The following is a 17387-nucleotide window of genomic DNA, read 5'->3' on the forward strand; positions in this document are numbered from 1 at the left end:
TCTTTCCTTCCATCACCTTTCGTCATTTCTACCAATACGGATTTTCTATCTCGGTGTCAAGATATTGACAACCCCATTGTCGCAGATTGAGTAAAGCGCCTGAACAAGCTTTAGTTCAACAACAGCCATCACACACAAGAAGACTTCATCTTCGGAATTCACATGCCCAGTATCGCTTCGAAGCCGAAGTCGTGTTTCGAAAACCGAACTTCGTCTTCAAATGTCGACCGCTACCCATCTATCTTACCCATCTCACGGACAGCCCACGGCTCATCGATCTCACATGATGCAGTCGCCTACGCAGCGCTCTCCTGCGCCTCAGAGCTACAACTTGGGACGGCGTGAACGGCCAATCATCCAAAGACCTGCTTCACGAAGGCCAAATGCAAATGCCTCAACCAGGTACAATACCACCGCTGGCAGCCGCCAAGCATTGAATAAGCTACCTCCCATGAGGAGGAAAAAGGAAGAGCCCTGGGCCAATTGGCCACAAGTTCAAGTCATATTGAGTGGCCTTCGACCGAATGAAACGACGTGGAATATCCATCGGAACTTTTCGAAATATGGCAACATCGTCTTCATTGATATTTTTGAGCTATCCGAGGGACTACGTAACGGCAGAGGAAAGATCAAGTTCTCGACTGGCGTGGAATGCTTTTGGCAATCTAAGACGTACCAGATGATAGCCGTTGACGACTCATCTTACAATGTTAGAGTTGATCTCGTCAACGAGCGAGGCAGGGATTTCATGATGACAAGCCCAGTCAAGCATCATATTCGATACCCCCAGGTAATGCCTCTTCTGCCTACCAAGATGCGCTTTGGAGTTATGGTAAAACCCGATATTATGATGTCTCAACATACTATATATCGAACAAGGTGTCTCAAAGATTTGAAGTTTAGCGTCGACGCATTTCGCAAGAAGCTGACGGTGGAATTTGTTGTGAAGAATTTGGACCCTCGACATGGGCCAGGATCTACTTTCGTCGGCACACATCCAGTAGGAGAGTTGGATCGTATAAATAAATACATGTTTCAAATTCCCTTCGATCAACTCAAAGTCATCCACGAAGTACCGGCAAAGGGCAACACATTCCAGCTTGCGATATCCCTCAGCTCCCCACCTCAATTCAACCGCAAGCGAGAAGAAGATCCCCAATGTCATTCTTCTGACGCTTTACAATGGTCTGACTTCGATGATGGATGGTACCGCCAGACTGATATTGTCTACGATCCTTATCTACTTGGGTCAGCTCCCATTGCTCTTCAAAAAGATCGCCCAGTCATCGATATTGGACGATGGACATCTTACGTTTTCGACTTTACAACGGATCTAAAGCATACAACTCTATACAGCAACATGAAACAAGCCTTGGAGGATCACAATGTGGATATTGTTCCTCTCAACGAACTGAATATAATTTCGGGAAGGCCTGCTAGCCTATGGACAATGATCAACCCTCCGCAATTCGGTCAATCCGCTGCTGATCATCTCGCAGAAGACTCGTCAATAATCTCCTTGCCTTTCGAGGTTCGCTACCAGTTGGAAGTGTGCATATCCCGAGAACTCTTGAACGAGTACAATCTCGACCGAGAGTTTATTGAGAAGCTGGCTGAGCTCGCCAAGAGTGACGCGTCGACAGCGAGAAACATCTTGGAATATGTCGCTGAGAACGACAAGCGCATCTATGAACCACTTCACCTGTTTAACAGCCCTGAGGCCTTAGCATTTTCTGTAAAGACCGACATTCCGCACTATTGTGCATATTCGCGCAAAGCAACTATCACGCCAAGCACTATCCTGTTCAGCTCCCCGACTGTCGAGACCACCAATCGCGTACTTAGACACTACTCCAGGGAAAACCATGATGGTCGGTTCCTCAGAGTCCAATTTACCGATGAGTCTTTCGAGGGTAAAATAAACTCATGTGTCAAGCAACGAAATGACGAGATCTTCACTCGAGTCTACCGGACGTTGGCCAATGGCATACGCATAGGTGATCGACATTACAAGTTCCTGGCTTTCGGAAATTCACAATTTCGAGAAAATGGCGCCTATTTCTTCTGCGAGGATGAACATCTGACCTGTAATGACATTCGCGACTGGATGGGAAATTTCACTCATATCAACGTTCCAGCGAAATATGCAGCGAGATTGGGCCAATGCTTCTCTACTACTCGTGCTATCAACGGATTGTCAGCGCCTACAATAGTGACGATCCCGGATATTGAGCATGGAAAGTATACTTATAGCGACGGTGTGGGTAAAATTTCACCATTTTTAGCCCAAATGATCACCGCCGAGCTCGGGTTGCACGTAGCACATGAGCCAAGCGCTTTCCAATTTCGCCTGGGTGGCTGCAAAGGTATTCTTGTTACGTGGCCCGATGCTAAAGATCGAGAAGTCCATATCCGTAAGAGTCAGCAAAAGTTTACAGCTGTGTATAACGGCCTCGAGATTATTAGGTGCTCACAATACTCCTGTGCTACCTTAAATCGGCAAACCATCACGCTTCTCTCTAATCTGGGAGTGGGTGATGGCGTCTTCCTGAAGATGATGAAAGAGCAACTTAGCGGCTATCAGAATGCCATGGAGAATGACAACCTAGCAATCGAGCTCCTCTGCAGATTCATCGACGATAATCGTATGACGATAAACATCGCGAAGATGATTAGTAGCGACATTAAAGATCCGTTCGTCTCTTCATTATTGCACCTTTGGAGGTCCTGGTCGATCAAGCTTCTGAAGGAAAAAGCTAAGATTGTCGTGGAGAAGGGCGCATTTGTATTTGGCTGTGTCGACGAGACACACACGCTGCGTGGATACAAAGCACCGAGTACAGAGGGCGATGCGATTCCCGAGGAGCAACTACCCCAGATATTCATCCAAGTCCCTGTCCACGGATGTGACCCCAAAAACCCTGTATACAATGTCATCGAGGGTATTTGCCTAGTTGGCAGGAATCCCTCGCTACATCCCGGGGATCTTAGAATCTGCCAGGCCATTGACGTTCCAGCTTTACACCACTTACGCGATGTTGTGGTTTTCCCTTCCTGTGGAGATCGAGATGTACCTAGTATGTGCTCTGGCGGTGACCTTGATGGCGATGATTACTTTGTCATATGGGACAAGGATTTACAACCACACGAGTGGAACTGCTCTCCAATGGATTACGACGCACCTCCAGCAAAATCACAACGGAATCCAGTTGCGGTAAAAGATCTTATGCAACATTTTGTCAGATACATGAAGAACGATTCTCTTCCGCAGATCGCCCATGCACATCTAGCTCAAGCTGATCAGCTTCCTGGTGGTGCCAAAAATCCAAAGTGTATTCAGCTCGCACATCTCCATTCAAAGGCAGTGGACTATGTAAAATCAGGCCACGCGGCCGAGATGCCAAAGGACCTGCAGCCACGGCGTTGGCCACACTTCATGGAAAAGAGACACAAGAGAAAGGATCAACTTTATGAGTCGACTACTATTCTTGGTCAGCTGTATAACCAGGTGGAACGTATCAATTTTTTACCTCAGTGGAAAGTTCCTTTCGACCGACGTATCCTAACTGCTTATAAATTTGAGGATGCAGCTTTGAAAAAGGCCCGCCAATTAAAATCCAAATACGATGTTCACATGCGAAGAATCATGGCTCAGCAAGAAATCAAAACGGAATTCGAGGTGTGGTCTACATTTGTGCTCTCAAAGCCACGCGTGGGATCGGACTACAAGCTAGGGGAAGAAATGGGACGCATATCCGAAGGTCTAAAAGAACAATTTCGAGCACTCGTGATCGAATATGCTGGGAAAGAATTCTCCACTCTTGGTCCCTTTGTCGCGGGAATGTATAAGGTCACCAAAGAGGAACTGGATTGTGCTCTTGCTGAGTGCGCATCTACGAAGCTAGTAGGAGGAAGAGACGTGCCAGCCAGAAAGATGGAGTCAGAAACCATGCCTTTAATATCATTTCCTTGGCTTTTCGAGAATGTTCTTACCCGTATCGCAACAGGGAAGGACGACGAGGAGAACCAAGTCGACCTTTCTGAGCAATTTGTCTCAAAGGTTGACAAAGCGCGAAACCGCATGCCAGTCGCCGACGATGTCATTCGACAAGAAAATGGTTTGGTCGTACACCGTGGTGAGGTTCTCGATCTTTTCAGACCGGAGGTGTTGATCGATGACCATTCTGACGACGGCGAACATGACGAGGCCAGCGAACAGCTGGGCGATCTCGACAACGATGACATGGACTTAAACTCTGGCAGTGGCAAGGGCTCTCCAGCTCCGAGATCGTCCTACTCCGAGTCTGGTTCCGACAGCTTTATTGCCCAGCCTCATATTGATGGTTTTACGACGAAGCCACATTCGAAAGCAGTCCAAACTACGTTGCCTGACGAGACTTCTACATCGATCCAAAAGACTGAAGTCACCCCTTCCTCTCTTACTCCTTCTGGCAGTCTCATCGATCTTGACGAGGGAGAACCAGGCTATGTCTCTCCCGAGAAAGCATCCTCACCTGCATTAAGATGTACTTCACCATCTAGAAGCTTGCTCGATTCGGATAACGAGGAAGAAATTCTTGAGGAAGAGACCTTCGAAGAAGAAATCGTCAGCCTTGACATTGAGGAAACTCCTATTGACAAATTAGCGAAGATGATGGCTACCACTCTCTAATCCAAGCTTTGTTTCTACGGATGAAATTTTAACTATCGATTACATCCATCGAGAGGACACTGAGCGTTGATTTCTACAAATACTAAAACTGGCGTGCGGGTTCCGTACTATGGGACCGGGGTTGGCGAGATATTTTACATAGAATTATGATTGTGCGTTGGTTTTGCGTTCTTGCATTGAGTTTCGGCGGCATTATGGAAGGACGGTTGGATGAAAGGAAGGCATTAAATACCCATGAATAGCATTGCTTTGCATCTAGCTAACCTGATAGCTTATTATGAATTGATGAATTAGATTAGACATGAAATATCCCCAAATGTGACATGAATGGTATGGATGGCTGGGTTGCGATAGAATTCTTCGGCTTCATGGAGTTGAGTTATATATCCGATCAAGTTATTGAATGACGTTTCAACTTTAAGCTTTTGTGTGATATGCACTTATTGACCAAATACTCGGGCAATGTTTGGGCTAGATCTCAAATCAACATATTGCTTTTATGTTCTTTACTCTATCACTCGGGAGCGCTTGAAACCAGCTATAGACTATATGGTTACTGAACAGAACTTGGAATTACAATCTTATATATTAATCTATCAATTCTAGTCTTTATACTTCCATGAACTAAACAGAGCCGCCATCAGATAGCCTTTCCAGCAAATATTCTCGATATTTATCTGCAGTCTATATATGATACAATGTGTCATAAACATCATAAGTCGCCCGAACAGCGTATCGACGCTTCTACAAATTCAGGCGCTTCTTTTCCATATTTTTTCCATGTAAAACAAACTTTCGCAACGGAGATTGATAGGTGTGTTGAGGTGATCTGGCGGCTTTTTGCTGCATAATCCATATCAAATCCTTCCAACAATATTCTGAGGATCTAAGTATTGTGATGTGAAAGCCGACTCAAATACGAGTATCCAATGCAGAATCGTAAAGCAGTTTAGCTATCGCACTAGAAATGTGCCTCCTTGCAAGCCATTGCCCTGGGTGAGTTGGGGATATGGTCTACTCCTCGATGGAGCAATTGTGAACTTCCACCGCCGAACTTGCATTTCAAGGGTTTTCTCCTTGGCGTAAGTGGAATATTCCGCCAGTCCACTTTTGTTGTTCTGCCACAATACAACTTGAATCAATAGACAAGAGGTCTAGTGATCCCAATCTCCGATAAATACTTCGAAGTCCAGTCTTCATCAGGTTATCCGGTGCCTATTCATTTGGTGGTTCACCCGGCCCTCTAGGTCAATGCCACGTAGGAGCATCTCGTGGATATAACAAGTCTAGGCGTTCTCTTCCGGCCACTCAAAGAAGGGCTGTTCAGTTGACTTTCGCAGCGGGTTATCTCTGAAAGGTAGGCGAGGCATTCCATGTTCCGGCTTCGACATATAAGTGTACACTCCGCGGAATTTGCCTTGGACCTGCAATTCCGTCCGTCTTGGAAGAGCATGTCGTTCGTAAAGTCCAAACACAAATATCAAGCTGAAAAAAAATGAGTTTAGATTACAAAACCAAAGAGGGTCAGACGTACGCAAAAATGACAGCGAAAGCAAGACAACGTTGTGCCCGCCGATTTGCCCAACCTTTAGCTGGTAATTCCTGGAATAGCATGTTGGAGAAGATTCAAAGTATCGGTAATGATGCTAACAAATTACTTAAATAATAGTTGTAGGTGAGCTGACTGATAAAGAAATAAAACAAGTACGTGAAGGTGTAATTAAAATGGTTGTCTGAAGGACTTGAAGCAATGGTATAACAAGAAAAAGAAAGAGATAATGTAGAATCTAGAGCATATAAGATGAAATAGTCTTCCAATTGAAGAATCCGGGGAAAAGCCAGACGATGGTCGATCAAATGCTGAAACTCGGGAACGACTGGCTGATGCCGCATAAAGATGTGCATGAAACCGCAAATCCGCCCAGACCCAACAGTGAAAGTTTCGATCCTCCATGACTTCAGCGCAAAGGGCAGAATTGGAAACACTGAAACTTTTCAACGTTTCTTGCGATATTCGGAAACCGGATGGAAATCTTTCATGCTTTCGCTGTTTCGTGGTTTGATGCGCAGATTGCTGCCAGGGAGGCTTCGCGAAGCAAGCAAAAGCATGTTGGTGTTTGGCAAGAACGTGTCTTCTGCCATGAGTGACAACGACGATTCCTTAAATGATTGCAACTACTTGATTGGTATACACTGCAACGGACAAGCACAATGGCAAGAGCAAGACGTTCTCGAAGGGATGTAGGAGGCAATCTTGAATCCTACTTCTCGGTTGCCAGCTAGCTGTCCATGCGGTAGAACTAGGAGCAACCAAAAGCTGGTACGGTGTTCAAACAATCAAGACATCTAGAAGATGCTGGAGATTCAAGGTCGAATTGTTGCTGTTCTGCTTTAAACTGGTAAAGGCAAGACTGAGAGAGGGAGAGATGATACTCGTACAAGTGCTATTCTTTGTCGGGGTCGGGAAAACGGGAAAACGGTCATCAAGGTCGGGAAGCTCTTATCGATAAGACTTCCTCCTCGGTAATCCTTCTGAGTTTCTCACCTCAATTGCCATCGCGATGAGTCTGAGCCAAACGCCCGAGCTGCCCTCACAAAACAAAGATGAGAGGCGCGCAACCAGAGTTAATGTTCTATTAATCCATCCACGGTTCTGGCACAAGGTGCCATTACACCCGCAATGGCTGCGGAGGCACCGCAGAATGACAACACACCCTCTGCTGTGCTCTCTGAGGACCAGCACACCCCCGCCGACCCCTCCGACTCCTCGAAAGCGAACCACAACCGCATGCGAACGAACACTGCTGAGATTGACAGCACCATAAATCATCCTGGGTCCGTTAAGATCAATGTGAAAGGAGCCTTTATTGTCGATCAGAAATCAGTCTCTCCGGATAGGGGGAATAGCCATGGCGGGAGCCATGATACCAGGGACATCCGGTTGCCAAACCATACAGCTGTAGTGAGCCATATAGCTGTTGATGTATGCTCTATGATCCAGCGATCTTTCGGTGTCCAGCAGCTTACAAGTTTTGTAGATTGGCGGTTCTTTGGCTAAACTGGTATACTTCTCACGCGAACCTCATTCCCGAGAACCTGGCGGACGGCTCAATTTCATGAACTTCGAGACCGATCGCATAGATGATTGCGTAGAGTTTATGAAGCAGTTGAAAGTCAAGCAGCAGGAGCTCAATGGATCGAAGCCAGGAGCGTTGTGTGTTATGGCGACGGGCGGTGGAGCATTCAAATATTATGATAAAATCAGGGACGCTTTAGGGGTCGATGTGCTTGCCGAGGATGAAATGGAGTGCTTGATAATAGGTAGGTAGAGGTCATCTGCGTCCATTCGCATGCTAATTGTAGAAATAGGTCTGGACTTCTTCATCACTGAGATTCCACGGGAAGTGTTCACATATAGCGAGACTGATCCAATGCACTTTACCGATCCACGAGCCGACATCTATCCCTACCTACTGGTCAACATAGGCTCAGGTGTAAGCATGATTAAAGTATCTGGACCACGGAAGTACGTGAGGGTGGGAGGAACGTCTCTGGGAGGAGGAACCTTATGGGGTCTGTTGTCACTCCTTACAGGATCCCGAACCTTTGACGAGATGCTGGGAATGGCCGAACGAGGTGACAATGCCAAGGTCGACATGCTAGTTGGCGACATCTACGGAACAGATTATGGCAAAATAGGATTGAAGAGCAGCACAATTGCCAGTTCCTTCGGAAAAGTGTTTCGAATGAAAAGAGAAGCTGAGCGAGAAGCAGAAGACAGCGGCGGCCTCGCTAACGGCGACAACGAATCGCAACCAGACTCACCAGATGCTGACAAGAGTGATATTCCTTTCCCACCCAAAGAACCTCCTTTTTCCTCAGCAGACATCTCTCGGTCCCTCCTCTACGCAATCTCCAACAACATTGGTCAAATCGCCTACCTCCAGTCCGAGAAACACTCCTTATCAACTATCTACTTCGGCGGCTCCTTCATCCGTGGCCACCGTCAAACCATGAACACGCTTTCCTACGCCATAAAATTCTGGAGTAACGGAGCGAAATCAGCGTATTTCCTTAGACACGAAGGGTATTTGGGCGCGGTCGGTGCTTTTCTGAAGAGACAGCCGAGGAACTGGGGGAGGAGGAATAGTCTGGAGGATGAGCTTGTTGGACTAGGTACGGAGGCGAGAGCTGAGATAAGGGCTGCTGCGGAGGGGAATGCTGAGGGTGGAGAGTATTGAATGGGTGTGGGGGGTTGGATATCTTAGATTTCTAGATGTCTCTGAAATAGAGACCAGCGATGAAAGTAGCTTAATGTATTCACGGTACGTGTTTAATCAATTGTGACTGTTTTGGATTGAAAAGTGTATAAATATATATTTCTTCCTTAATCATGTATATTCTCAACAAACAGAAGTTTGAAAAACGCGCGGTTCATGACTTCATAATTTCTTTCTTTCGTGTATATCCTATCCTAACCAAACGCCAATGTACTCACTGGACTCATCAACTCCGATATTGTATTTCTAGAATTGGGATGTAGGAAAAGGTAGCAGCACGATGACAGGATCAACCTGAGACATTAGAAATGAGATTGAGCACCCAGAAGGGCATTCAACACTTGTACCAGCGGCACTGTTCGTCCTTCCTCGCACATTTCTCTTACTTGAGCTATGCTTTTGCACCTTCCAGCACAAATTGTCAATCCTCGTCCGACATATACCTGCGCTCCCCATCCTCCAAGTTGCAAACCATCTTTGACGGTCGTGTTTTGATAATCATCTCCCAGGCTCTATATTCCACGGAGGTTTATAATTAACCCAATGACTCCTATCATGGTACTGGACATGCATCTGAACCAGCGTGCGTCGAGCCTTTTCCGCCTTCGACTTCACATACTGCTGCTCATAGATATCCTCCCAGCCCACTCTATCCTCCTCTCTCCAGAAACAGCAGGCGTGTCGTTTTGATGGTATGTCAGCCAGGATACAAGGTCCGACTATATCGGGAAGGGCTCTTAAACGGGAGATGCAGTGTTCGTGGGGTGGCAAGGGTGTGCCGAGGTTGGATGGTTCGTTGTCTAGATAGCACTTTGAGGGTGATGAGTGGTAGTGTTTGCATGTCGCCGTGGTGATGTATTTGCATTGAGGGTCTCGCAGATCGCATAGGCTAACGAGCTCTTCGCGGCTGAGCAAGATGTTGGATGAGGTATCGGATTGAATGCTACGCAAGAAATCTCCCTCAGTTCTGCGAGGAATTTGGTGTTGGCCTTCCGACAAGCTTTGGAGAATTATCGCTCCTATATAGTCATCTGCTGTGAGACGCGTGTCCCAGTATTGCTCCGGCTCCGGCCCTGGTGATGGCGTACCAGCCAAGGGTGTTGATGAGCACAACGACTCCTCGTCATCTTCCACCACGGATACGATACTAGTCGACTGCTCACGAACCTCATGGCTAATGAATGGACTCGTGGCTGGACTCGCTTGGGTGTCTGCTGTAGTCTCTCCAAGGCCAATGCGTGTAGCCGTCGAACACTTCGCCATGTCAATAATCCTCCTCCATAATTCGACGTTATCAGCCTCAGCAGCCGGCTCTGATGGTTCGGCACTGTACCCCGAACGCTTTGTGATATTCTCGTCAGCTTGCTGTGCCGGTGTCATGGGAGGACTCGGTAGAGGAACCGTCATGTCCCGAGGTCTCTTTGCTTCCATAGTCCAGTATCGTTTTTCAAATAGAAGCAGAGACTCATCAGCCGAGAGTAGACGCCGGTCGGCAAGACTAGATTCTGCTGTAGGTATGCGTTGATCTGTTTTGACAGTCGCGACGGATTCATCCAGTTGTTGACAAATGACATACGACCAATATGTGAACTTTCGAGGACCAGCCTGCTTCATCTTTCGAACTGGCCCACCTAATGTCCATAGTTCTCCATTTGGTCCTTCGATCTTGGGCATCCAACACACGTCAGCCATGCACACAGTCCCTTCCTCTCCGGTCTGGAGGTTGATGACAGGGACATTCTCATTATCTCCCGAATTGTCGTTGGTGATAAAAATCCAGAATTTGTTGCCTCGCTTGTACTGAAAGTCGTTTGTGGACGAGTCGCGCAGAGCAACACCATGAGCATCTGTCCAGTACTTCAAGCAGGTGTTTCCATCATCTTCAAAGTCTTCCTTCGGTAGGAAACAAACGCTGTTGTCCTCATCCACCTGTGAGTAACGCTTAACGGGTACGCGCACTTGCCTGCGTGAGAGATCAAGGACGGGCGACAACACTTGAGTCCTGGACCCTCTAGCGCCCCATCGCGAAGGTCTTAAGACGAGCCTATACCTTCGCACTTCAATGCGGCAATCTAATAATCCCGTACGCCCTTTGGCCATTTTCTATGGGCTTGGATATCCCATCGGTCTATTGCAAAGGTCATCCTTTGAAATCTCATCGGACAGAAAGAGCGTCTGACAAGACGCCCGCCCTTGCATGCTGCTAAAATTCGACCAGGAGTTATCAATCGCCATCTTTTGAGCAAATGACCGGACGTGACTCGGATTCGCAGATCAAAATCAGCCACCATGCAAGCCGCGCTACTTTCAGAATAATCTTGAGCTCTGTCCGGTTTCACTGTGACCCGATGCCGAAACAATTGTCGGCCCAGCGTGTTTTTTGACGATCCCGCAAAGCGATAATAGCTTTGCGTTCTTCTCAACATCACTAAGAGGCCCTGATCAGAATTTCAAGATGCGTGCCAGGAGAGGAGATTGATTATTCGAAGCCAGTACCGGCCGACGAGCGCTGCTACTCCTATTTTCACGGCTTCTTCTGCTCCTTGTCTTCCTCGACCGCTGTTGGCTTTTCCATGCCCCTCAGATGTTTGAACTCCTTTCTTGACAAAACCGAAGCAAACCACTCTTCAAGCTCCTCCTCCGCTGCTTGGTCCTCAGCGCTGCCATTTCCCCCCATCGTCTTCCGAACTTTCGATCTCATATCCTCCAGAGAAGAAATATCAAACGCCCAGATCAATCCCCCAGTAGTCATGATCCCTGCACTCAAAACATTTATGGTCGCTATATTTAGAGCTTCGAATGCCTCCATGGCACCATTGACCTCCATGTTCGGTCGGTTGCTTGGCTGATAGAAGCGTGGTATCGAAGCTTTATATTTTCTAACAAGTGATCTCCGGGTGACGGCTGTTGATATGGCTAGGAAACCCGCCCCTGCTGCGAACAAGCCCAATTGACGCATCGACCGCTGTGAGAAGAAGTTTGATCTTGGTTCGGATTGTGTGGAGGGTTGTGGATCTCGAATTGGCTCTGATTGCGCCATCGTTGTTGGCTGGAGGAAGGCCATTCGAGGTTGAAGATGTCGAGGAGGATGAGGATGGTAAAATTGTCGCGCCGAGGTTGCCTTGCGCAATGAGGACGAAATGAACGATGAATCTCAAGTCACCTCAGTCTTACACACGGAGCTGAATGGACCGCGACGAAATGCGAAATGCGAAATGGTGAGGGAGTAAGATAGACAATTTGTTACCAAGTGTGTCAACTGGCGAGTTACAGCCTTTCAGTTCTGTAGTCGTTCGGTTAGCACGTACCACCCAATTCCTAATTGGGTGAGGGTCAGCAATATGGTAATTCCAGCAACGTGGTACTTTGGTTTACCACCAAAAGTCCTGTTTTCAAGACTCTATTAAAACACAACGCTTTAGTAAAATTACCTAGAATTAAGGATTTAGTATTATTTTAACTTAAATATTAACCCCCGATAATACTTTCTATTGTTTTATACTTAAAAAAATAAAGTTCTAGAAAATGCGACCGAAAATTTCGACATTTTTCAAGAACACGATAATTTTTGGTATAAGGTATAAATTCTATTAAGTATACTTTATTCTTAGTATAAATAAATATATTCTAGCTATCTAACTAATCTATATCGCGTGTTACGGCGTTTTAATTAATTAATTAGTTTTAGTGGCATCCTATACAAATCCCAAAGTACCACATTGCTGGAATTACCACATTGCTGACCCTCACCCAATTAGGAATTGGGTGGTACGTGCTAACCGAACGACTATTTGTTCGTGGCGTGGTTCTCCCTATGGAGCTTGGGCCACCCTCGGGCGGAGGTAAAGCCGCGCAAATTATAACTTTTCTATATTGAGTCCTTTAAAAACAGATAGCTAAGAACTAAAAGGATGTTAAAACAATATAAGGCTATTAATTGAATTGCAAAAGAGCAACAACAGCAAAATAAAAACTGAACTATAAATGAACTGCTAAAGAAACGGCAAAATAAAATACATTACAATAAAAATTGGAACAAAAATAGATTTCTACACTCCGCGTGGGACTCGAACTTTCGGTTGGTTAGTTACTTGCAATCAAAGAATAGAACATCGAGACTTACCCCACAGCCTCGAGATTAGAAGTCTCGCGCGCTACCATTGCGCCAGCGGAGCATTTTATGATTGGTTGACTTTTTCATGTATATAATTATATACAATATTAAAAGCGGGGCATATAAGACAGTTCTGCCATTTAGGCGGTCAGTCCTCCTTCACGCCCCTACATTTTAGCGAGCAACCTTGGGACTTCGCCTCTCCAGGTTTCAACACTACCTATATTTTCTTTATTCTTTACGTCTGGAAGAACCCGCATTGCTCAGCAGCTGTTTGACCCGGGGGCCCCACCAAGCACAAGGGATGTTCTTACTTCTGTCCCACGGATTACGTTTTCATTGAGGCATCTCAGCGCGGGTACCGTTTCTGTTACACAAACAATCGGATATATCAATCTATCACATCCCTTTGGCCCTTTTCTGAGAACCCGAACTGGATGCCGAGCGAGCGGAAGCTGGGTCCGAAGGATGGGTACTCGGTGACGAGAGCTTGAACAGAGGCGTTCTTGGCATCATTTTTGCTTCTTCGTGGAATGCATCTTCCTTCCTCTGCCTAAACAATGATCAAAATCTATCCCCGCATGGAGCCAGATCGCGGCGCTTTTTATCCCTGCTCAGATACAGATCTGTGGTTCTGGTCCAGGGGATTCAAGATCTGAGAACGCCCCAATACAGGGGTATTCTGGGCAGCTGAGCAGGTTCAAAAGAAGTCTAATTCAATTTGATCCCGCGACATTTTGGTTTCTTGCTTTTGTCTGTTGCTCTCACCAGTCTTTCCCTTGGGTGGGCTCCAAATCAGTTTCAGCGTCGAGTCATGCCCTGGCGCCTACATTCTGATGCGCAATGGTCGCCGACTTGGCCATGTGTGAGGCCTGCTATTTCACCATCTCAATATTTTGCTGTGAGACTCATAAAGTGTTAGGAATGCCATGTTCATATATAATCATGTGTGTGTCCTTTAAAGCACGTGACCGTATTTAACATCTTTCTCCTACATCACAAACTTGGAAACCAGCTTCAGTAGTATTACACAGCCTCCATATTCGTGCTCATTGTAGTAAAATTGGTAAGTAAAAGATGCTTACTTCCTTTTAAAGCTCTAACATTCTTCAGATCATCTTCCGTAAACATGGCAAGCCTCTCGAATGTTATCAAGCAACTGGAGGCTTCTAAGATATTACTTGAGAAAGCACGACTGCCGCCCCACAATGGCCATGCGAAGATGCAGATAGCAACAAAACTCAAAAAAGAACTATCACGCCTAAATGTTCAAAGCTTTCATCGGAGACACCTCCAATGGATCTTTCAGCATGTCAAATCAGCTAAACTGGTGGCCCTCTGTACAGAGGTGGCGGTTTCCCTGGAAAGTACGGTTGAGCAAATCTGGTCTCTACACCAATGGGCTTCTAGTGAAGAAGAAGGTGATCCGAGAGATGGACGGGCCCTGGCACTTATCGCAATTCAGTACTTGATTTGGTCATTCCGGGAATTCGAAATTATCCCAGGTGAAGAAGATCTTCAAGTCGAGCCGAACAAATCTTGTATACTACGGTATCTGAAGAAGGCGCTACAACTGGTGTTGACGCTTAGTCCGATTCTTGGGTCGTCCTGGTATGGTCTATACGAAGAAATATTGGATCATCTGGACAGCTTTCACTTCGATAATATGGACGACTATAAACGCGCCGATAACCCTACCTTAGAAGGTGTTATCGATGAACATTGGGCTGTGCCTACACACCACTTACCCTACGTTCAAGGGCGACCTGCTTTGTACCGCTATGATGGACATTGGGGGGCGAAGATCCTTGTTAATCAGCCAGACTGAAGGGTAAGTTGTGCCTATCCGTCATTACCAAGCTGACTGGAGCATGTAGGAATTAAACACTGATTGTGTGAAGTCCCATACATATGCCTACTGAACAAGAGTAGAGAAGGACTCTGCCGCAGGACGACAATTGCCATTCTAGAGATGAAACTGCAGAGTCAAGAGGACTGTTACAAAGTTTACTCTTAAATTGATATTCATAAGCGAACTGGAGTACCAAGGGCTGGATATCTGATCATCTTTCAAAAGCATTTCTGGGCAAGCTTTTTTTAATACACTTACTGTACACCTGTGTCAAGCTCATATTGTATCTAAGTAGATTCCTGCTAGTTTACATTTCTTGACACAAACGTTTATGACTGTTTACATACTCCCAAACAACTTGCCAAACCCTGCATTGCTTTGCGACCGTTAGTAATTGAGAAAATCTACCACCTGGCTACAAGTGTCCTATGCACAGATAGTTCTGAACATACGATACTATCTTAACATACGATTTCATCTTGACATGCGATTTCACTTACGGAAAGCAACAAGGGATCAGAATGTGGAATTCACAGGCATGATTCATATGGTGAGACACTCTTGAGTTCCAAAACCAGGATTCATTCAATATATTTAGCCACTATCTTTGATTGGGAAACATTGCATGTAGAAGGTAAAATTTGCGACTCTTCAAGAGTCTAATATAGATATTCCAAAAGAATCAACGGATGTGGAGTCTCAGACTCCCCGGTACTTCCGCCAGCAGATAATACTCGGTGCATCTATGTTTCATTCCAAAAATGGAATATACGATTCAATTCTTCTACTGTCAACAATTTAGCAAACTAATAAATCCGAGAAGAGAAGTTGAGCTGACCTAACGACCTCTCGTCATGGTAACGCTCACCATGGAAGGCTCTGTAACCACGACCTTTTCTATTGTAGTGCTATGGCTAAATAAGATAAGATTACTAATTCTCAAGTACATTTACTCACGATTACTCGGGCTCTTCAGATGTGCTAGCCGACGATACAGTCTGTGTAAATGTCCTAGTCGAATTGTCTGAAGGCAAAGTTTTTGTTCGTGTAATAGTGGAAGTTAGTCTAAGGTTAATGGTCGTGGTACTGTTCCTTGGTTTAACTGAGTATGTGACCACCGGTTCAGAAGTGGTGTATTCCAGTTCAGTTGAGAGATCAAATGGTCCAGCCGGAACAGGGATGGTAAGTGTTGGGTTTATGGCAAGTTCGGCAGGCTACAGATAGTTTAGCTTTGGTCATTCCAAGAACTTATAGGTGGATCTTACTTCTGAGAACGAAGTTTGGACAGAAATTGTGCTCGTCTTGGTAACTGGAACGTATTTGATGTACGTGACCCAAACTTGATCGAATGAACGACATTTGCTGAGATTGTTCTCATCATATGTACACGTTACAACCGTTACATCTTTTGGTTCGTTTGCAGCAACAGCTTGCCAAGGACTGATATAGTAAGTCACCTTCTTTTGAAGATACAGCTTTGGTTTAGATGTTTCCGTGGGTGTTCCAGTAGGCGCGACCATTGATAAGGTAGACCTTTGCTGGCGTGCACGAAGAGAAAGACGGGAGGAGGTAGAAGCTGAACTCGTAGCAGTAGCTACAGCGTACGACTCCATCTTGGAAAAGGTAACACTTTGAGAGCAGTCCGTCACGGTAATTTTGGTGAAGAAGCCGGTGAGAACTGTAGAGCAAGTAGGCGTTGACGTGAAAGGCACCGTGTTAATACAAAGACTGTCCTTGCTCTTGTCAACATCTGATATTGCACAAATGGAGAACTTAGATAAGCTTTTGGAAGTTGGGGTTGTAGTAGGCGTAGTGAGACGCGTGTTGGTGATACTGCCACTGGCCATGACGGTTATCGATGCATTGTGCGTTGGGAACGGTCTATCGAACTCTGGAACTTGTGGTTTTTGTTCAGTGGTCCCATTTTCTTGACGCAAATTGAGGTCTTGATGATAGCGATTGTGGAAAGTATGCGACTTGGCCTCGAGAGGGGAAACGCACAGCGCTGAGATGAAAACAAGGAATTGAAGAAGAACTTTAGAAGGCATCTTGAAGTCGAAAAGTGTATAGTACTGTTTCAAGTAAAATAAAAGGAAGGTATAAACGTCTTTTCCATACATTTACGTTCATCTTGGAAGACGCGATGTTCGACTTTTAAGATGGCCGGGCTCCCTGCCGGAATTCACGACTGCGCAGTGTGGACGCGCCTGGAATGCGGAGAATTGTACTTGTTTTTGCAATGACGACCTCTGTCGCTTTCCTAGGCATTGTGTATCGAAGTTGATTGATGAATGGAAAGTCATGATGCTGTGGATGCGTGAGAAAGGTTGTGAGGTCGTGAGCGTGAAAGGTTTGAACCCCTAAACCACATGCACGGGTTTCCACAGCAATGATGATCGATCTTTAGCACCAGCTGAGCTTCCATCGTTCTCTACACTGTCAACCAGGCAGCCATATCAGCGCAATCAG

The 17387-nt window shown here is 45.9% G+C and overlaps 7 protein-coding genes across 7 annotated transcripts; 4 read left to right on the forward strand and 3 right to left on the reverse strand.

The window, feature by feature from the left end:
* Positions 1-220: 220 nt before the first annotated feature.
* GLAREA_08123 (uncharacterized protein) lies at positions 221-4672 on the forward strand (the record flags this gene model as incomplete). Its single annotated transcript, XM_008090169.1, has 1 exon — positions 221-4672. The coding sequence occupies one exon, from the start codon at positions 221-223 to the stop codon at positions 4670-4672; it is 4452 nt and encodes a 1483-aa protein (XP_008088360.1).
* A 1495-nt stretch (positions 4673-6167) lies between these two features.
* On the forward strand, positions 6168-6917 carry GLAREA_08124 (uncharacterized protein; the record flags this gene model as incomplete). The annotated part of the gene is made up of 3 exons (XM_008090170.1): positions 6168-6309; positions 6348-6376; positions 6570-6917. The coding sequence occupies 3 exons, from the start codon at positions 6168-6170 to the stop codon at positions 6915-6917; spliced, it is 519 nt and encodes a 172-aa protein (XP_008088361.1).
* Positions 6918-7352: 435 nt separating this feature from the next.
* GLAREA_08125 (uncharacterized protein) lies at positions 7353-8913 on the forward strand (the record flags this gene model as incomplete). Its single annotated transcript, XM_008090171.1, has 3 exons — positions 7353-7655; positions 7711-7993; positions 8042-8913. The coding sequence occupies 3 exons, from the start codon at positions 7353-7355 to the stop codon at positions 8911-8913; spliced, it is 1458 nt and encodes a 485-aa protein (XP_008088362.1).
* A 537-nt stretch (positions 8914-9450) lies between these two features.
* Positions 9451-11052, reverse strand: GLAREA_08126 (uncharacterized protein; the record flags this gene model as incomplete). The annotated part of the gene is made up of 1 exon (XM_008090172.1): positions 9451-11052. One exon carries the CDS (start codon positions 11050-11052, stop codon positions 9451-9453), a length of 1602 nt encoding a protein of 533 aa, XP_008088363.1.
* Positions 11053-11476: 424 nt separating this feature from the next.
* GLAREA_08127 (uncharacterized protein) lies at positions 11477-11992 on the reverse strand (the record flags this gene model as incomplete). Its single annotated transcript, XM_008090173.1, has 1 exon — positions 11477-11992. One exon carries the CDS (start codon positions 11990-11992, stop codon positions 11477-11479), a length of 516 nt encoding a protein of 171 aa, XP_008088364.1.
* Positions 11993-14195: 2203 nt separating this feature from the next.
* Positions 14196-14894, forward strand: GLAREA_08128 (uncharacterized protein; the record flags this gene model as incomplete). The annotated part of the gene is made up of 1 exon (XM_008090174.1): positions 14196-14894. One exon carries the CDS (start codon positions 14196-14198, stop codon positions 14892-14894), a length of 699 nt encoding a protein of 232 aa, XP_008088365.1.
* Positions 14895-15877: 983 nt separating this feature from the next.
* On the reverse strand, positions 15878-16966 carry GLAREA_08129 (uncharacterized protein; the record flags this gene model as incomplete). Its single annotated transcript, XM_008090175.1, has 2 exons — positions 15878-16132; positions 16184-16966. 2 exons carry the CDS (start codon positions 16964-16966, stop codon positions 15878-15880), a joined length of 1038 nt encoding a protein of 345 aa, XP_008088366.1.
* Between the last annotated feature and the right edge of the window lie 421 nt (positions 16967-17387).

The sequence above is a fragment of the Glarea lozoyensis genome (genome assembly GCF_000409485.1).
Source record: "Glarea lozoyensis ATCC 20868 chromosome Unknown GLAREA9, whole genome shotgun sequence".
Lineage (NCBI taxonomy): Eukaryota > Fungi > Ascomycota > Leotiomycetes > Helotiales > Helotiaceae > Glarea > Glarea lozoyensis.